The following is a 19087-nucleotide window of genomic DNA, read 5'->3' as shown; positions in this document are numbered from 1 at the left end:
GGAGAGAGAAGAGAAGAGAAGAGGAAATAAGGATCCTGGCACACACCAGTGTAATTGGGATCCACTACGTCCCTGCCAGTAGGAATATTAAGACCGAACTAAAATGTACATACCAGAAAGAACAGTTTCTCATTGAAACAGAAAAAAGAAGTTAAGAGTAGCTAAGCTCTATTGGCATTGCTAGTCTAGTCCAATGAATGCTGGCTATAGAAGCTCAAACTGGGACACTGCCGATATGTTTTATTATTGACTATGAACAACCACAGTTCATATTTCTTGCCCATTATTGGACTATATCAATGTAGTGGTATAACTTGTGGCAATTGACTGGGCAATTTCTGGGAGATGTGTGATGTCAATAATAATAAAATAATTTTATTTTTTTTAATTTTTGCCAGACAATATTCTTGAAGAAACTCATTTCATTATAGACATTCAAAAAGCAACACTTCTATAATGTTCTCTATGACATCCACCCATTTCATTTGCATAGCTGACCTCCTTATAAGTTTTCCAAAAACTGATAATGCATAAAGCATGTAATATAAATGCGTGATCTCCTGTTTATCAGCCAGTAAATTGAAATACTGTGTTTCTGCCTGCTCTAAATGTACATATGAACTCATTCATCTAGAATAAGTCTTCATTACCTCTCACACACTCTGATAGATACAGAGTGTAAAAGCTTTGAATTCTATAAAATGTTAAGTGAAACAAAATGAAAACCCTCACTAAATTATTGGTTTGGATTTCATAATTTTTTGGTACAGGAGCTTCCGCTAATTTAAAGATAATTAAACTGTCAAGGGAAGGTCAAATAGAAAGGAAAATTGAATCAATTTATAAGAGACATTGCTAATTCTGTGCTAATTTAGTAATCTGAATACATTATACCTATGGCTGCACAAAATTTAGTAATTTGAATATATTTTATCTAGGGATGCACCAACTATTCATGTCTTAATATTGGGATAAAAGGAAAATTTCAGAAGGAAAAGTTTGTAGCTTTTTGGTTTTTTCCTCCATAGCTGTTCACAGCCATTTCATTCCTACATTCACCTTGTCAGTTCTATATCCATCTTCATCATATCAATCTTGCAGTGAGTAACATACTTGAATAATATATAACAACTCGGGTTTAGCTATGTTGCCCTTTTGTGCAAATGGAGTATCATCATTCTAGTGGTAGGAAAGAATGGTCCTTATGTTGCTGAGGCAACCATTGATGTCCATTATCTTCGTACCACTATGCTATGCAGTGTTTGCAGTGCTTTGTGGGAAGGTTACCCAGTTGCCTTGGCAACAAGCAGGTCCATTTTCTCTCCCCCACAGGATGGGCAAATAGTTTTGCATATTTGGATGCCACCCAACTGATCACTGAATGCCACTCCCTTTTTCCAAGAAGAGAAAAGATTTTGTGAAAAGGGACTCCATATGTCTTTCTGTCCAGTCCCAATTTTATCCATTAAACAAAATACAGCTTTTGAGATTTTCTGGAATTTGCAATAATGAATACAAATGTGTGTTGCCAAAATTGTGTGTGTTATTCTTTCTTTAAAAAAAAATTAAAACACCCTGCAAAATTGAAAGCAGAGTCTCTTTGCAACAACAGTCAAGTGTAAATAAAAATATATAATTTTTTAAATCCCTATACACAGCTAAGTTGCATTTCATATTTTTTAAGACAAACCACATTCCCATTCATGTCTACTCAAAAGTTAGTCCCATCAAGCTCAATGAGATTTACTACCAAGTAAGTGTGTATAGCAGTGACATTCAAACTGGGGCGTCGCGATGCCCTAGCCTGAGGGTCCTGGTCCCTTTCCCCTTAAGGGGCGGGGGCAGCCAGAAGGTAGGGAGGAGGCATAATAGACCCTTAGGGGAACTGGGGGCTTAACCTGGTGATAAGGGGACAAAAGTGCACTTTTAAGATGTTTCCTGATCATCCACTTCCACCTGATCACACACTCCCATCCTGATCACACACTTCCAGTGTGTGCACTGGGATACAGTGCACACACCTCCATGGTGTGATTCCATTGGCTCACATGGCAGTGAATAGGATTAAAGCATTAGGTTACAATACTATACACCTGTGGTTTTCAAACTTGCAGGGAGTTTGCAGTAAGTCTTTGCGGGGGCAGGGGGGAGGCAGTGATGCAGTCCTCAGGATCCCCAGGATCGCACCGCTCAGGGGGGCTGCAGGGGCTTGGTGCACTTCCCCAAGCTCCCTGCAGCCCCCCGGGGGTGCGGGGAGCCCTGTGAGACCTTTGGCAGGACCCCCAGGTCAGGGAAGGTGACAGCGGAGCAATCGTGCCCTGCTCCGCTAAACCTGAAGCGGTGCGCGATCACTCCATGTTCCCTTTTGACCAGGCTGCAGGGACTGGGGTGCACCCTCCAGTCCCTGCAGCAGCCGTCCCTGGCTGTGGGGAGCCGGGCGCGAGCGCCTGCAGGGTTCACCGGGTCAGGGAAAGTGAGAGTGGGACGATCACGCTCCGCCTCCGCAAAATGGGAGGAGATCGCGCTGTCATCTTCCCTGACCCGGGAAGCCCTGCCAAAGGTTGCACAGGGCTCCCCACACCCCCAGGGGGCTGCAGGGGGCTTGGGCAAGTGCACCAAGCCCCTGCAGCCCCCCTGAGCAGTGCGATCCTGGGGATCCTGAGGACTGCATCACTGCCTCCCCCCTGCCCCCGCAAAGACTTACTGCAAACTCCCTGCAAGTTTGAAAACCACAGGTGTATAGTATTGTAACCTAATGCTTTAATCCTATTCACTGCCATGTGAGCCAATGGAATCACACCATGGAGGTGTGTGCACTGTATCCCAGTGCACACACTGGAAGTGTGTGATCAGGATGGGAGTGTGTGATCAGGTGGAAGTGGATGATCAGGAAACATCTTAAAAGTGCACTTTTGTCCCCTTATCACCAGGTTAAGCCCCCAGTTCCCCTAAGGGTCTATTCAGATCTGTGCCAGCTCTTTGGCTGGCAGACATCTGAGTGGACTCAAGGGGGCATGGCAAAGTTGGGAGGGGGGCATAGGATATTGGTGGTGCTTTTGTCACTGATGACTGCTCCCTACCCATCCCCAACATGCCTCCTTGCAGCACCATACTCCATCGTGATCCTTTTCTCTCTACCCTGCTACTCCCCCTTCCCTACCACCATCCACCTCCCATGCCACTTTACTGGTAGTGGGGAGCCAAATGAGCCACTACCACGTGGCTGGGGATTGCTCACCATTTTCAGCAGCGGTCTGATAGCATTCAACAGCATATCACATTTTGTGAAATTACAAGCCACAGTGCATTGCCAGAATGTGAGTACAGGCAGAACAGAGGGGAAATAGGATTGGCAATAGGGCTGTAATCCTATAGTTACTTGGGAGTAAGTGTTTTTGAACTCAATGGGATTTTCTTCTGAGTTGACATGCTTAGGATTGTGCTGCTTTTCTATAAATGGTTTATATAATACACAACACACATACCCTTAGTCATTTTTCTATTTCAATATCCTATGCCAGGGGTGTCAAACTTGTTTCATACAGAGGGCCAGTTAGCATTCAGGGTGCCTGCTGAGGGCCGGAAGTGTTGTCATTAAGCAGAAAGTGACATTATTAAGCAGCTGATGGCCAGAAATCAGTACTTTGTTATATATAAGCTTATTAACTGCAAATGGCAGAAGAGAAAATATGCAAATCTTGATATTTTCATGGGGGCTGCCCTTTTAGCAGTAACACCTCAGCACTGCTCAGCAGCCGAGAGCCTGAGGGCCGAATAAACAGCTTCCAGGGGCCACATCCGGCCCTGGGCCTTATGTTTGACCCCCCTGTTCTATACCATGCAACCAGTAACTCAAGAGCTGGAGGTTGTCCAGACCTGAGCATATAGTGCTTTCCTTTGCTTATGAGGACCATAAACTGCCCAAAGATCACCACTTGTCTTGTTAAGATTTACAAATCTGGAATTTTGAACATTTGAGATTAAAAGCATCAGAAAAATCAAGTCCTTCTTGTGTACAGAGAATTTATGAAGAATAAGGGGTTGGCAACTCATGGACCATGGGCCACATCTGGCCCACCACCCAAGGTCATCTGGCGTGTGTGGAGTTCAGATTGGGAGGCAAAGCCTCTGCTCAAATTACTGCACACTAGACTTGGAACGGCAGGGCCTAGCCTTGCGAAATCCCACGTAGTGGCACAGAGGCTCCACAAGCCTGGGCAGATGGCTGCATTATAGCCATATAATAAATAAAACCCTGAATAGTCTTACAGCTGAATTAGGGCAATGAATGGTTGAACAAGACAGCATTATCATGTGCAGAGTTAGCGTTTTTGGATCATTCTAAATACTGTTTCATTACTTATCTATAATGAACTTGTCAAGACAGGAAATGCAGTGTCACAGAGAAAGAGATTGTCTCAAAACATCCTAAATGAACTATGCAAAAACTTTCACACTGATGATGAGAAAATTATGTGATGCTGGAAGAATGAATACATTTCTAAGTTTCTGATTTATACTTCATCAAGTTTTTATACTCTTTCCATTAGTCAAATGTTTTAGCAAGAGTTTTCATAATCTCAGAACCGGAAATCTCCTATGATTCCAGATTTGAGGGGCTGCTGAGCAAAACTTTGCTGAAGCAAAATAGCTTCAGTGAAACATTGTTGTCTGAAGTTGACATTCACTACAGGCTTTAACTGTAAAACACAATAGTTTAACAGAGTGCAGATTCTGCTTTTGTAATCCATTTACACCAGTGGTTCTCAAATTTTTTGGCACCTGGACCCACTTTTTAGAATGACAATCCGTCAGGAGCCACCAGAAGTGATGTCATTAACTTACAAGTAATGTCATCTATTTAGGTTTTAAACCTAAGCTGTGATCAGTCAAAGGTCCCATTATACAGCCCACTTATGTTGACCTTGTATAGCTTGGAATTCAAACATTCCAGTTCAGAAGTCAAAGCAGAACACAGACTTGGATCCTTCTCCACCACAGGCCCCTCCCTTTCCGGTCCATCTTCCCACCTATTCAGGGCAAAGCACCATGCATCTCTCCTATCAGGACTTGCCCTGCCCAGCAGCTCTGTATTGTCAGTGGTGGCTGAGCTGGGTGCTATGCGACCAACCTGAAATTGGCTCACAACCCATCTAGTGGGTCCCGACCCACAGCCTAAGAAATATTGATTTACACCAAGAGCAACTTGCAAAGTGTGGCACGTTCAGTAAGTTATACACTTGATTTGTTTTTTGTACTGTCATCCAAGTGATGATTGAAATAATGTGACCATAGCTGGGACAAGAGTCCTTTCTGAGGGAGGTCGACCGCGAAGATCCAATAGGTTCCTAGTCTGAATTTTGGAGCTTTTCCATTGACTTGGCAAGTCTTTCTGTTGAAGAGCCAGTTTTTGGTATAGGAAGGTGACCCAGGTGGTTGAGATGATTGCTTCTAGATTATCTCTTCAATTATCAGAATTAACATAGCTCTCCTGTATTCAGGGAAATGAAGCAGTTGGGATGCACATAGACAGCCAATGGTGGAACACTCAAATTGAAACAAACAAACATGGATTGCAATGCACCTGGAGGTCTATCTTGTGGCAATAAAGAAGTCTAACTTCCCTGTCACTGGGAAGTCTACACAATGCGAGAGGACATCTAGGAGCAATCATGTCTACTACCCAAGCTATCCCTATTTTAGAAGGAGACCAGAACATCAGTAGAACCACCAAAAATGTATACTAGAAACTCTGCAAGAGCATTCAGGAAACCCTTTGGATTCAACCATCTCCAAGAACTAAGCAAACTAGTCATTCACTTCCGCAAAGGCTCCAGGCCACCAAGTAGTGATCCAGCTATGACAAGTGCATTGTTGACACCTTCCCCACTCCCAGATCATTATCCACTTGCCTAGTTCAGAAGATCCAATCCAATGTCATATCTCAGTGGTTCCCAAACTAGTGGATTACGATCCACCAGCAAGGAACGCACTTGTCCCTGCCCCTTTCAAGGGCAGGAAGGACGGAAGTTAGCAACACGATCCCCAGGATCGTGCAGCTGCTGGGGATGGGAGGGGTTTTTTTTTAACCTACCTACAGCCAGTGCTGCAATCCAGAGGGGTCTGGGGCGTGCAGGGAGCCCTCTGCCCCAAACCCGCGAAAGTGTTTAAAAAAAGGGAGAAAAAGGGCAATTCCAATTTTATCGCGAAAACCGGAAGTGTCTGTTTTTTTTCTTGTTGTTTTATACTTTTACAGGTGCAGGGAGCTCCCTGCATCCCCCAGGACTGCAGCACTGGCTGCAGGTAGGTTAAAAAAAAACAAAACAACTCTCCCATCCCTGGCAGCAGCATGATCCTGGGGATTTTGTTACTACCTTCCCCTCCCCCGCAACAACTTACAGTGCTGCCTGTAGGAGTTTGGGAAGCACTGTCACGTCTGCTATGTGTGATAGATTCATGATCTTCTGAGACAGCCAATGGTTGCTCTAGTCTAGATAAAATATTTTGGGAATGCTAGAGCACCATCATTTAGGAGTAGGGGTTTCTCTGTGTTAGCTCCTGAGCTGTGGAATGCACCCCCTCCCCCAGAAAGCCCACACCTGCTTTTTGAAGACAGGTAAGAACTTTTTAAAAACATAATTTCATCAGGTTTTTGGAAGCCAGGACTTTTAAATTGCTGACAGTTGCTTGTTTTTGTATGTTTGTCACTTTTATGTTTTAATAATGTTTCAACTGTTTTAACTTTTTCATGCAAGCCTATTTTGAGGATACTTGTATGAGAAAGTGATGAACAAACATAATAAACTAAAATAAATTATTTTGCCGTGAGCATGAGTCAGGAATAAGCAGGAATACTTGCATCTAATTTAGTTTAGAACTCGATTTTTAAAAAAAGTTCATATTGTTATGCACTCCTTGCATGGTGAGGGGTTCAAGAGCATCAGGATGGCATCTACAGCATAATCTAATCCACGTCTGCACAGAACTAAGCCCTATTGTATTCAATGGAGCTTACTTCTAGGAAAGAGAGTGTGGGACTGCAGTCTCAGACTTGAGAGTAAACTCCACTGAACACAGTGGAACTTTTTATGAGTCACAAGCCTACAACTGTGCTATTAGACTCCTTTTGAATACAAGATCATTGGAGACACAAGGTGCCTTTTGTAATATTTGTTTATTTAACAGATAAACAAGTTGAGCAGCTACATACCTAGAGGGATAGTGGTGATCTACAAAGCAGTACCTGTTTCTCCAGCAGCAAACAGCATGAACTGAGAACCCACCACAAATCTCCGACCTGAATCTTCCTTGCTTGATACATTGTGCTTCAAAATGGCTTCCTCTCTTGCAAAGCAGGAGTCACTCATCAGGTGTGGTTGGTCAGTCTCATTGCTCATGCAACTGACAGGGTCCATAACCATGCCCAGTGAGTCGGACTCCCTTAGCCCAGTGGTTCTCACTCTTTTAGCACTGGGACTCACTTTTCAGAATGTGAATCTGTCAGGACCCACCAGAAGTGATGTCATGACCGGAAGTGACATCATCAAGCAGGAAAATTTTTAACAATCCTAGGCTGAAATCCCACCCACACTTACCCAGGAGTAAGTCCCATTTACTATCTTTGTAGAAAGCATCTTCATAGTAGCCTGTTAAAAGTACAGATCTGTGACATTTCCCCAAATGCAGTCACATACCTTGGTAGCATTAAGTCTAATACATTAAAAATAAAATATTGAAATGAATGGCGACCCACCTGAAATTGGCTTGTGAACCACCTAGTGGGTCCTAACCCACAGTTTGAAAAACACTGCCTTAGCCAATACTTCCTCCCAGTCGCTTGCCTGTGTTTTATGAGGGAAGATTTGGGCGAGCTCAGTATGTATCACACAAAAGCCTTGTGCTGAAAATTCCCCTCACATGCTACAGAACTCTACTTCAGCCACACCCTGGCCAATAGCAGCTTCCAACCTTAATTAACTGTTGCAGAAACATCTTCCAGACACACTGAAGGAACACCGTGAGCTATTAGCTAAACTAAAGGCTAGAAAAAGGGTTCTCTTCCACTTGACAACACAACAATAGCATTCTTGTTACAATACAATTGCATTCACTTGGATCAGCCACATAATAATGCTGCAGAACTGGCAGCACTACATGTTTTGAGACACTGTGCTGACACAGTGTGCTTAGTTGTAAACACTACTGGTTAGATTGCCCAGCATGTCTTACAACCGGACAATTCATGTCATACAAATGCACAGAACTCAACTGGTTTGAATCTAAGTACTGTGATTTAATTTGTTCCTACCAAAATGCCCCATCATCCTTTTCTAACTCTAGTAATACCCTAAATTTAATAAAGCACCTGCAAAAAAATGCACAGAACACAGGGGAACAATGGCTGGTTGAAGAAAATAAAGTTTCAAATTTTATAATCACCGGTATAATATTTAGATATTGTATTTATGAAAACAACAAGGATCTTTACAGAAATACAGAAAGTGAATCTTGTATTCATGGATTCACTTATCTGTGGATCAGGTCTGCAGAACCCCTATGCACGTTCCCTCTGGATGCAGGGAGAGTTCAGAGGACCCTCTAGACTAGAGGCAAGAGCTTCTGTCACTTCCAGAGGGTGGAGGTGAGGTGATTGCCCATATCAGCAGTGTCAGCTGTGGGGATTTCTGGAACAGAAGCCCCATGGATAGGGAGGTATGCCTGTAATCATGAGATTAAAGAAAAAGAATTCTGATCTTTATGAACGAACCCCCTCAAGCTCCAGGTCAGGCATGCCCAAACTTCAACCTGGGGGTCACTTGCAGCCCTCGGAGACTCCCAATCCAGCCCGCTGGGAGACACAAGTCTCCAATGAATCTCTAGCCCTCTGGATACTTGCTGGAGCCCGTGCTGGCCCGACTCAACTACTCTCAGCATGAGGGTGACTGTTCAACCTCTTGCATGAGCTGCGGGCCTAGGACTCCCTCCACTGCTTGCTGTTTCACGTGTGTGATGCAGCAGTGGCAGTGAAGGAAAGGATGGCCTTGCTTTGTGTAAGGCCTTTTATAGGCCTTGAGCTATTGCAAGACCTTCAATCGTTCATATCAGTTCCATCTCTAATATATTCGTTTATGTAAATTTATTCAAATTTGAAATGTAAATTAATTCCTTTTTTTCTCCTGGCACCCGACACAGTGTAAGAGAGATGATGTGGCCCTCCTACCAAAAAGTTTGGACACCCCTGCTCTAGGTAATTAGACATGCTGTAGTGCTAAAAATGAAATGTTTTGCCTAAAATCAATTTTCTCCTACAGACCATTCTAATATGCTGTCTTTGAAAATTGTAAAAGGCAACAAATTATGACAAACATATTGGGGGGGAGAGTAAAAGCCCAAAATGGAGTATTTGATGATTTGCTGAAATAGGCAAGAGGGACGATTATGCATAATCATGCAAACTGTGTGAACTGGTTATGAGATTAGAATGACAGCCCTTTAGGAATTCTAGAACAGCCTTGCTGCAAGACTTCACTACACTCATTACTGTGCCTGTCACTAAAGGAAAGACCATCATAGATTAGAGCGCAGTGCTAAAGGTAATATTAAAGATTTGGGAAGAATATGCTCGACATAGCTTGGTCATGGTTATTCTTGCCATAGTAACCTCCAGGTAATGTATATGGGGCAGCCTTTGACAACCTCTCAGAAAATTCAGCTGGTTCAAAACATATGGTAAAATGTGGAGTAGATTCTATTACTGTTACATGGTCTCAAAGCTGGTTGAAAAGCCATTCCAAGTGCTAATTTGGAGAGAGTTATCAAGCAGAGTGCCAGCAGGCTCTGGCTTGGATCCTATGCTGTTCAACATTTTCATAAGTGACCTAAATGAGGAGGTAGAGTGGATACTTATCACATTTTCAGATGACACAAAGCAGCAAGAAATAGCTAACACATTCAAGATTCAAAATGATCCTGACACACTTTATAATTAGGCTCAACTGAGACCAAGTAGCTGCGGCAAGGACTGACCATGGTGAACCCGGGGCTGATGGTGTAGTGTGTGAAGAATGGCAACTAGAAATTGTTGGCAGTGATGTGATGGCATCAACTGCTTCCAGGAAGCCCAATTTGGGCTAAGTGGACCTGGGGCAGACTGGATGACCCACACAGCGCTCTGCTGGCTGTGCCTTGGCATGGACGATTCCATGCTGGTGCATCAGCTACAAAGCAAGCTGGCAGCATGGGACCCTTCCAAAGCACAAGGCTTGATTCGGTCAAATTGGCCAATCACCCTAAGGCCAGCTTTATATGTTTAGCCTGACTCAGGAGAGATAGTATAGTCACCTTCAAATACCTGAAGAGCTGTCACATGGAAAAGCAGACTTTGGCTACAACCCCCTGTGCGCATCACCCAGTATGCCCTGCACCCCCAGTACCTCCCTAGCAATACCACTGCTTCCAATACAATCCTATACATGTCTACTTGGAAGGAGGTTCTGTTAAGATCAGTGGAACATATTCCCAGGTAAGTTATAGCAGCCATTTTCAACCATTGTGCCATGGGACACTGGTGTGCTGTGAGTGATCTGCAGGTGTGCTGTGGAAGTTTGGGGGAGGGTCATTTATTAGAATGGCCATTAGAGAATGTAAGCCCCCCATCAGCAGCATGGTGTGCCTTGTCAATTGTCAAAAAACTGATGGTGTGCCTTGACAATTTTAGTACCTTGTCAGTGTGCTGTGAAATGAAAAAAGTTGAAAATCACTGGTGTATAAGATTGCGGCCTTAGTGCTATTTTGTGAAAACTTAATGTCACCTCATGCACTATGGTTAACCCAAGGCAGGTAGTTCAGGGATGAACGTAAAAGGCAGGGCTGAAAGGCAGCTGGGGTAAAGTATTAGAGGAGGAAAGTGGGGACAACAGGAAGAGTGAGAGAGAGGAAGGAAGAAGGAGGCAAGCTAGGTGGAAGTGGAATACAATGAGGAATACAAGTGAGGAAATTGGGTCAAATGGGACTGGTGGGAGGAGAAAAGAGATAATATAAAAGCAAGGACCAGGAGAAGAACTTAGAAGGAGCAGGAGAAAAACTAGAAGGAAGAGTGGAGGGGATTGGGTGGGGAATAAGGACACCAGAAAAAGAATAGGCAGAGGAAGCAAATGGGAGAGTATCAACCAGGAAGATCCTCCATCTAGATCAGGGGTGCTCAATAGGTGGATCGTGATCTACCGGTAGATCGCGAGGCAAAATGAGTAGATCGCGGAGTGCCGACCCCCCCCTTCAGGTGCCTCTGGGAGGAAACGCCGGGAGTAAGGCCCATTGTACTCAATGGGGCTTACTCCCAGGTAAGTGTGGCTAGGACTGCAGCCTCACAGCCTAATCCTAGGCATGTCTACTCAGGAGTAAGTCCTGTTATACTCAGTGGGGCTCAAGGCACACCAACATACATTGTACACATAAATGTTATATGTTATGATGGCGCGAACATTGTAAAAAAAACTCTGGTAGATCTCCGGGCCTTGCTGGGTTTCAAAGTAGCTCTCGAGCCAAAAAAGTGTGCGCACCCCTGGTCTAGATAGAAGAAAGGTGAGACCAGAGAACAGGAGGAAGGAAGAGGCAAGCCTGTACCTTTGATGGCAGAAGTGTATGTCCAACTCTTTAAGCTAGTTTTTTTTAAAACATAAGATTATACTGCATTTATTAGAAGTGGCAAGTTCTAAGGAGCGCTGAAGTGGCGTTATATGTGGTAATTCTATTGTAAAGGCAAATAGGAACATTAATATCGTCTAACAAAAAATACGTAGCTAATATAAAAACTTTGCCACAGTTCAGCTGCATATAGTGCTTTGTCAACTGGTGTTATAATAAAAAGGCCATTACGGGTAATTTGAAAAATATGCAATTAGGTGAGAGGGCTCATAATTATATCTATCTTGGCTCATAGCGAATGCGGAACAGCTCATAAATATTTTTGAGAGGGCTTTTTCCATCAAGCACGAGAAAACAAAGGTAAATGACAAAATTGTTCTCTTTATCCTGTGAGGCTATTTTAGTTCTCATGCATTACTCTAATCAGGAATGAAAAGGAAAATATTCAAAATATGACCTTTAATTTAAAGGCTAAGTGGCAGTTTTAGTTTAATACACCGCAAGTTCACGCACGTCCTTCAGTAAGAATTGCTGCAGATATGCAGGTATTGCTGGGGAAAAAGTCAGTTTCTAGAGCAGCGATTTTGAACCTTTTTCATCTCATGGCACACTGACAAGGTACTCAAATCATCAAGGCACACCATCAGTTTTTTGACAATTGACAAGGCACACCATGCTGCCAGTGGGGGGCTCACATCGCCCATTGGTCCTACTAATAAATGACCCTCCCCCTAACTCCCACGGCACACATGCAGACCATTTGCGGCACACCAGTGTGCCACGGCACAGTGGTTGAAAATAGCTGTACTAGTCTGGTTTGGGGTTTTCTCAGACTCATTTAGGAAAGGTTTTGAGAGCTGGTGCAGCATAGTGACTATTCCTATCACAGGCATTCCTATCAGGGCCTTATGCTGACAGATCTCGCAATCTATTAGCATAAGATTGGGCAATGTGCTAGAATAGGTTCAAGGAGACTCACTGGAAGCTAGGTTGGCTACAGGGAGGTAAGTAAAAAAAGATCTTTACTTACCTCTCCTGGGCTTCCTAGTCACCCCACTCCCATAGCATGCAATACATTCACCATCAGTGGCATTATATGTAGCAGCTGCATACAAAACCAGCTGCATGGTCTGGGCAGATAGGGGATAGGATTGGGCTGTAGGAGACTGAGTTGAGAATCAGGATTTCCCTGGTTTGAATCTCATCTCTGCCATGAACTCACCATGATCTTAGAGAAGGTCCTCCCTTTCAGCATCAGCTCTCCAGCTAGATAATGTGGTTAATAATACTATGTGGTTAATTTCAGAGGAATTGTAAGGATTTCATCCAGATAATACATGGGAAGTGATTTGCACGTGTAGTGCTATATATGTGCGAACTGCTGCTATTATTACTGCCAGTACTTACCATAACAATACCTCCAGATTGCTCTTCAGTACACATGCTCATTATAGGTGCCATACCAATGGTAGTACCTTGGAAATATACTCCACTGATGGAAAAAAGAGAAAGGAAGTGTAAATGAAAGTCACCTTTTGAAAGAAGGCTTAAAGTGCCACTAAGGACAGGTGGTGGATGCCATGAGGAAACTATGTCCCCCAGCAATCTGGCATCGCCATTGAATAAGGCTTCTATCCCACTAAAAGGGCCATCAGGGTATATAACAATACATTAAGACTGCATCCTAAAAACAATATCAAATTTGTGATTAAACAATAAATAATCAGGAGACACTAACGAAAAACACCATCAAAACTAAAAAAAATAGTCTGGGTTGAAAACAACAAATGTTTTTACTGCCTGGTTAAAAGCAGATAGCAAATGGACCAGCTATACCTCTCGGGGGAAGGAGTTCCACAATCTAGTTGCCACTACTGATTGGTGGCCCTGTCCCATACCCCACCAAGCACAACTCTGCAAGTGATGGGACATGGAGCAGAGCCTCTGATGATGAATGCTGTGGCCAGGCAAGTTCATATGGGAGTATTGCAAAGTGAGACAAAAGAAACCAAAGCTATAGTAGGAACAAAACCCATTGAAAGACAGGTGTTCACCCAGAGGAACCCCATATCTGGGTGAAGTGTTTCTCAGGATGTTTGCACAACATATTCTAGGGATGTTGGCAACGTACAGGTCTTCTCTACACATACACATCCTGCCTGCAATAATAAGAGGCATTTCACTAGTATTTAATAATTTCAAACATCTATAGTTCACTATCATACTTTTTAGATGATGAAATTCTTTTGCAGTGTTCTGGTCTTGCACCAGTAGGCCTACCTCACTAGTTGTGCATTGTCATGGGGTTTACGAGGTAGTAGTTTCAACTTTCGCCAGTCCAGAAATTCATGGAGGCTGGTGAAGGGGTCTTGGGTTATTGTACACTTATCCACATCATTCCAGATCTCCACTCCAACCAAGGCTATTCGAATATTTAGTGGCCTAAAGAACTGATGAAAAAACCAAGTCAATATTCTGAATTCTGTTGATGGTATTTCTTAAATTAATAAATGGGAGCAAAATCCAGCAAATTGTAACATCTAATATGATACAGGCCCAGATCACATGGTATTCTTGTCTGTACTGAAGTGGATGAATAAGATCATGCCTTCCAATTCCCTTGTTGTTCCTATCCCATCTCCAACACTCTAGGCACCTATGCGTGGCCATAATGTTTGAAGAAGGTCTACATACAAAATCAAAGCCCAAATTGTGCACTGACTACCACATTGTAAGTGGGGTATCAAGCACTCTGTTCAGGAGTGTTCTATGTTATCCATATTTGCCCTATTCAAAGGTTATGCACATGAGCGGATGTCCAGTGGTCTTGGAGATATGATAGATAAGCCCAGCAGGTGTCATGCTCTTACTTCCTCACCATGCACAAGATCTTTTCTTGGCCACCTAGTCACTGAAAAGGACTAGAAAGAATTTTTTTAACATACATGTTGGCCCCCTAGCTTTTGGCCAAGATTTTTCCAACTTTTTATTTTCCCAGAATGATTCTGAGGTTCAAAACCCTTTGCCAGTCACAGAACATACGAAATAATTTTCACATTTCAAACTTATTAAGGTTTGCATCAATGAACCTCTCATACTATATTCCTGGAAGATGACTCTGTAAACTTTTAAACAGCTCATTTAAACTGAAATAAGGCTGAACGACTGGATTCAAACCTATACAGCACAGGAGCAGTGGCTACCACTGCATCCTGTACTGGAACTGAGCAGGCTGGGGGTCTCCTAAGGGTAAGGGACATTTGTCCACTTACTCTGACTAAAGCCCAAACCTGCTCAATGAGGCTTCTCTGTGTCTTTTGAGCCCGACACAGAAGATAGGATTCTTCCACTCCCCTCCCAGGCCTGTCCCTTCCTCTGTTCCACCCTCTTTCCACTCTCCTTCTGCCTGGGAACGCCTCCCCCATGCCCTCCTGCCACCTTCCCCACACCACTAAACACTTACCTGCTGTCTGCCAGGAGCTAGGGCTCCCACTGCAGTGTCGATGGGGTAGTGCAGGCCTCCCCACCAGTGCTGCTTACTCGCTGGGTGTCACAAATGTACTTTATGGCACATTTGTGACACCCAGTGTGGGTGCTGCGACTGTGGTAGGGTAACTTTGGATTGGGATATAAGTTTGGCTTAACTAAGGCTACAATCCTATCTAACTTTCCAGGCTCAATACTGCTGCGATGCAGACCCAAGATAACTGAACAAACATTCCCTTAACTTGAGGAGGCCTCCATGAGTGCCCCACTCCCCAGTGCAATACAGTGCACGTCCTGTTGGCATGGCTGCATTAGCACTGGAAAGCTGGATGGGACAGGGCTCTAAATCATAGTTTTGTGTGAACCCAAACATGCCCATTAACTGAGGTTTATTGAGTCAACAAACCAGATCTGAAACTGGTCTGAAGCTGGTTTGCAAACCTGTTTATGCTAACTGTGGTTTCCCATTATGTCTGAGCTAACAAGCAATAGTTAGGGCCATTGCTAATTGTCAAAAGACAAGAGAGATCTTGTGAAGCTAAGTTCTAAGCAGAATTAAGTTGCTAAAGTTGACAAGTAGCACTAAACCATGGTTTCTGTGTTAGGCAGCTAAAATCATGGAATGGGTTTTTAACTATAGTTTGCAAAAACCATGATTTTGCTTTATATGTATCTTAACCTAGCCAATCAATTTGGGCCATGAATCTGATGTATTTACTAAAGAACTGGAGGTTTTGACCACGCTACTCACTTTCATAGGAAGTGTAATTTGTAAGATTGTCCAGTCCTATGCATGCCTACTCAGAAGCTGCAGGCTTGAACTCCATTAAAATGTTTTTATTTATGATTGCTTTATACTGCTTCCACACAAGCGTTCTCAATGAGGACTGACTTCAGTAAGATCAGTATTGCACCTTTTGGAAAGCAGACTATAACACAGCAATAGAAGATTTTGCCTTTACCTTATCGACGTAGTTTGCCATTTCTAGCAGCCTCAGTTTCACTTTCTCCACATCCTTGCCCTGTCTCTGAAACTAGAAGAAATCTTGATGTAACATTGAACCATTTACATTTCTATTATAGTTGTTATTATTCTACCAGCATAATCCTGCATTTTTAAAAATGGTATTAACAGTGACATCTGGGTTTTACATACAAGAGGGGCCAGAGGCAAACTCCCACTGCTTACAGAAGAACCAAACTTACTTTCAAATGAGCAGAGATTGTGCAAAAGGATGTCGTTTTTCAAACAGTGACAACAACAACAAAAAGGATTCTCAGAAATCCCCTACTCCCACACAGCTGTCTCATTGGGACCCATCTTATTATGCAAAGAGAAAGGCTCTCCTTTTAGCTGTCTCTCTGCCATAGGAAGAAAAAGAGCTTGCTATTTAACCAGAGGTGTTCAAGAGGCAAAATCTGTCATTTTGAAATGGGGAAAAAATGCAAATTGAAAAATAATTCAAAACACGTTTTTTTTTCTTCATTTTTGGTTGCACTTCAGCAAGTTGAGCTGCTTTCGACAATCTGTCTTATGTATTTGTTTTTCAAGCTCTTTTGCAATTTATGTAGTCTTGCTTAATTCAGGAACTGGTAAACGACATCTGAAGACCAGCACCACAAAATGTTGCTATTTGTGCAAGTCAACCACAGTCCTCTTGTGTCTAAGCTTAAAAAATGCAATATTAAGCCCAAGGACCCCAATTAATGTTCATTAAACAGTTGTGGAAGACCCCTGTTTTGCTGAATAACACCTACATAAGAACATAAGAACAGCCCCACTGGATCAGGCCATAGGCCCATCTAGTCCAGCTTCCTGTATCTCATAGCAGACCACCAAATGCCCCAGGGAGCACACCAGATAACAAGAGACCTCATCCTGGTGCCCTCCCTTGCATCTGGCATTCTAACATAGCCCATTTCTAAAATCAGGAGGTTGCACATACACATCATGGCTTGTAACCCATAATGGATTTTTCCTCCAGAAACTTGTCCAATCCCCTTTTAAAGGCATCCAGGCCAGATGCCGTCACCACATCTTGTGGCAAGGAGTTCCACAGACCAACCACACGCTGAGTAAAGAAATATTTTATTTTGTGTGTTCTAACTCTCCTAACACTCAATTTTAGTGGATGTCCCCTGGTTCTGGTATTATGTGAGAGTGTAAAGAGCATCTCCCTATCCACTCTGTCCATCCCCTGCATAATTTTGTATGTCTCAGTCATGTCTCCCCTCAGGCTTCTCTTTTCTAGGCTGAAGAGGCCCAAACGCCATAGCCTTTCCTCATAAGGAAGGGTAATCATCTTAGTCGCTCTCTTTTGCACCTTTTCCATTTCCACTATGTCCTTTTTGAGATATGGTGACCAGAACTGAACACAATACTCCAGATGTGGCCTTACCATCGATTTGTATAATGGCATTATAATATTAGCCATTTTGTTCTCAATACCTTTTCTAATGATCCCAAGCATAGAATTGGCCTTCTTTACTGCCGTCGCACATTGGGTCGACACTTTCATCGACCTGTCCACCACCACCCCAAGATCTCTCTCCTGATCTGTCACAGACAGCTCAGAACCTATTAACCTATATGTGAAGTTTTGATTTTTTTGCCCCAATGTGCATGACTTTACACTTACCGACATTGAAGCGCATCTACCATTTTGCTGCCCATTCTGCAGTTTGGAGAGATCCTTCTGGAGCTCCTCACAATCATTTCTGGTCTTCACCACTCAGAAAAGTTTGGTGTCGTCTGCAAATTTAGCCACCTCACTGCTCACCCCTTTCTCCAGGTCATTTATGAACAGGTTGAAAAGCACCGGTCCCAGCACAGATCCTTCGGGTACACTGCTTTTCATCTCTATCCATTGTGAAAATTGCCCATTGACACCCACTCTGTGTTTCCTGGTCTTCAACCAGTTCTCAATCCATGAGAGGACCTGTCCTCTAATTCCCTGACTGTGGAGTTTTTTCAGTAGCCTTTGGTGAGGGACCGTGTCGAATGCCTTCTGAAAGTCCAGATATATAATGTCCACGGGTTCTCCCACATCCACATGCCTGTTGACCTTTTCAAAGAATTCTAAAAGGTTCCTGAGGCAAGACTTACCCTTACAGACGCCATGCTGATTCTTCCTCAGCAAGGCCTGTTCAGCAAGACCTACACTCAGGATACCTAAAATCCATGCCCTAAATTCTCCTGTTGTGGGTATTATGTTATGCAAGGGTCAGTTACCCCAAACGCATCAATACTCTTAACTACTTCTATTGCTACTGCTACTACTACTACTACTACATTTTCACACATTCAAGTAGGTATTATTGACTGGTTTGTTTTATCTGGACATCGAGTCCTTCCCAAGGGCCTGGGATGTCTGACTTTTATCCTATTTTAATATTATAAATTCCATCCCAAAATGAAAGCTGCAGTTGATTGATGGTAATTTCTGTGACCCCAATGCTGTTCAGGCAATCTTCAAGGTGTTTTGGAATAGCATTGAGGGTGCTAATCACCATTGAGATCACTTTGGTCTTCTTCTGCCACAACCTTCCAATTTCTATTTGTAAATCTTTGTATTTTTTTCCCGTTGTTGCTGTTGTTGTTATGCATTTATACATAGTATAATAGATCAATAAATGGTTCCCTATCCCCAAATGGCTCACAATAATAAAAAAATATGGAAGACACCAGTAACAGCCATTGGAAAATACTCAATGTTGAGGTGAAGAGGAAAAGTTGTTCTTCCACTGTTAAATATAAGGGGGCACCACTTCGCAAGGTTCTTCTTTGCTCAGTTAGCAAGAGTTTTATATATGCCTATGAACTTGCACACTCCAAATAACATCCATGTTAGGAGATATGCTGGCAGTTGCCATGTCTTCCACCACTTTGAACTTACTCAGCCCACCTAAAGTATTCTACAACTCTGTTTTGGGTTTCTTAAAGCCTACAGTTGGTACT

General features: G+C 43.1%; 1 protein-coding gene across 1 annotated transcript in view; it reads right to left on the bottom strand.

Annotated features, from left to right (window-relative positions):
- ADAM12 (ADAM metallopeptidase domain 12) overlaps nucleotides 1-19087 on the bottom strand; it is a 277330-nt gene that overhangs the window by 80195 nt on the left and 178048 nt on the right. Inside the window, exons 8-10 of the mRNA XM_066621438.1 lie at nucleotides 16092-16163; nucleotides 13924-14093; nucleotides 13051-13135 (exon numbers count right to left, since the gene is read on the bottom strand). Of these exons, the coding sequence (XP_066477535.1) occupies nucleotides 13051-13135; nucleotides 13924-14093; nucleotides 16092-16163 (327 nt within the window). The remainder of the gene's footprint in view (nucleotides 1-13050; nucleotides 13136-13923; nucleotides 14094-16091; nucleotides 16164-19087) is intronic.

Source organism: Tiliqua scincoides, chromosome 3, assembly GCF_035046505.1.
Source record: "Tiliqua scincoides isolate rTilSci1 chromosome 3, rTilSci1.hap2, whole genome shotgun sequence".
NCBI lineage: Eukaryota > Metazoa > Chordata > Lepidosauria > Squamata > Scincidae > Tiliqua > Tiliqua scincoides.
The sequence above is the reverse complement of the archived record's forward strand: the minus strand, read 5'-3'. Positions and strand labels throughout refer to the sequence as shown.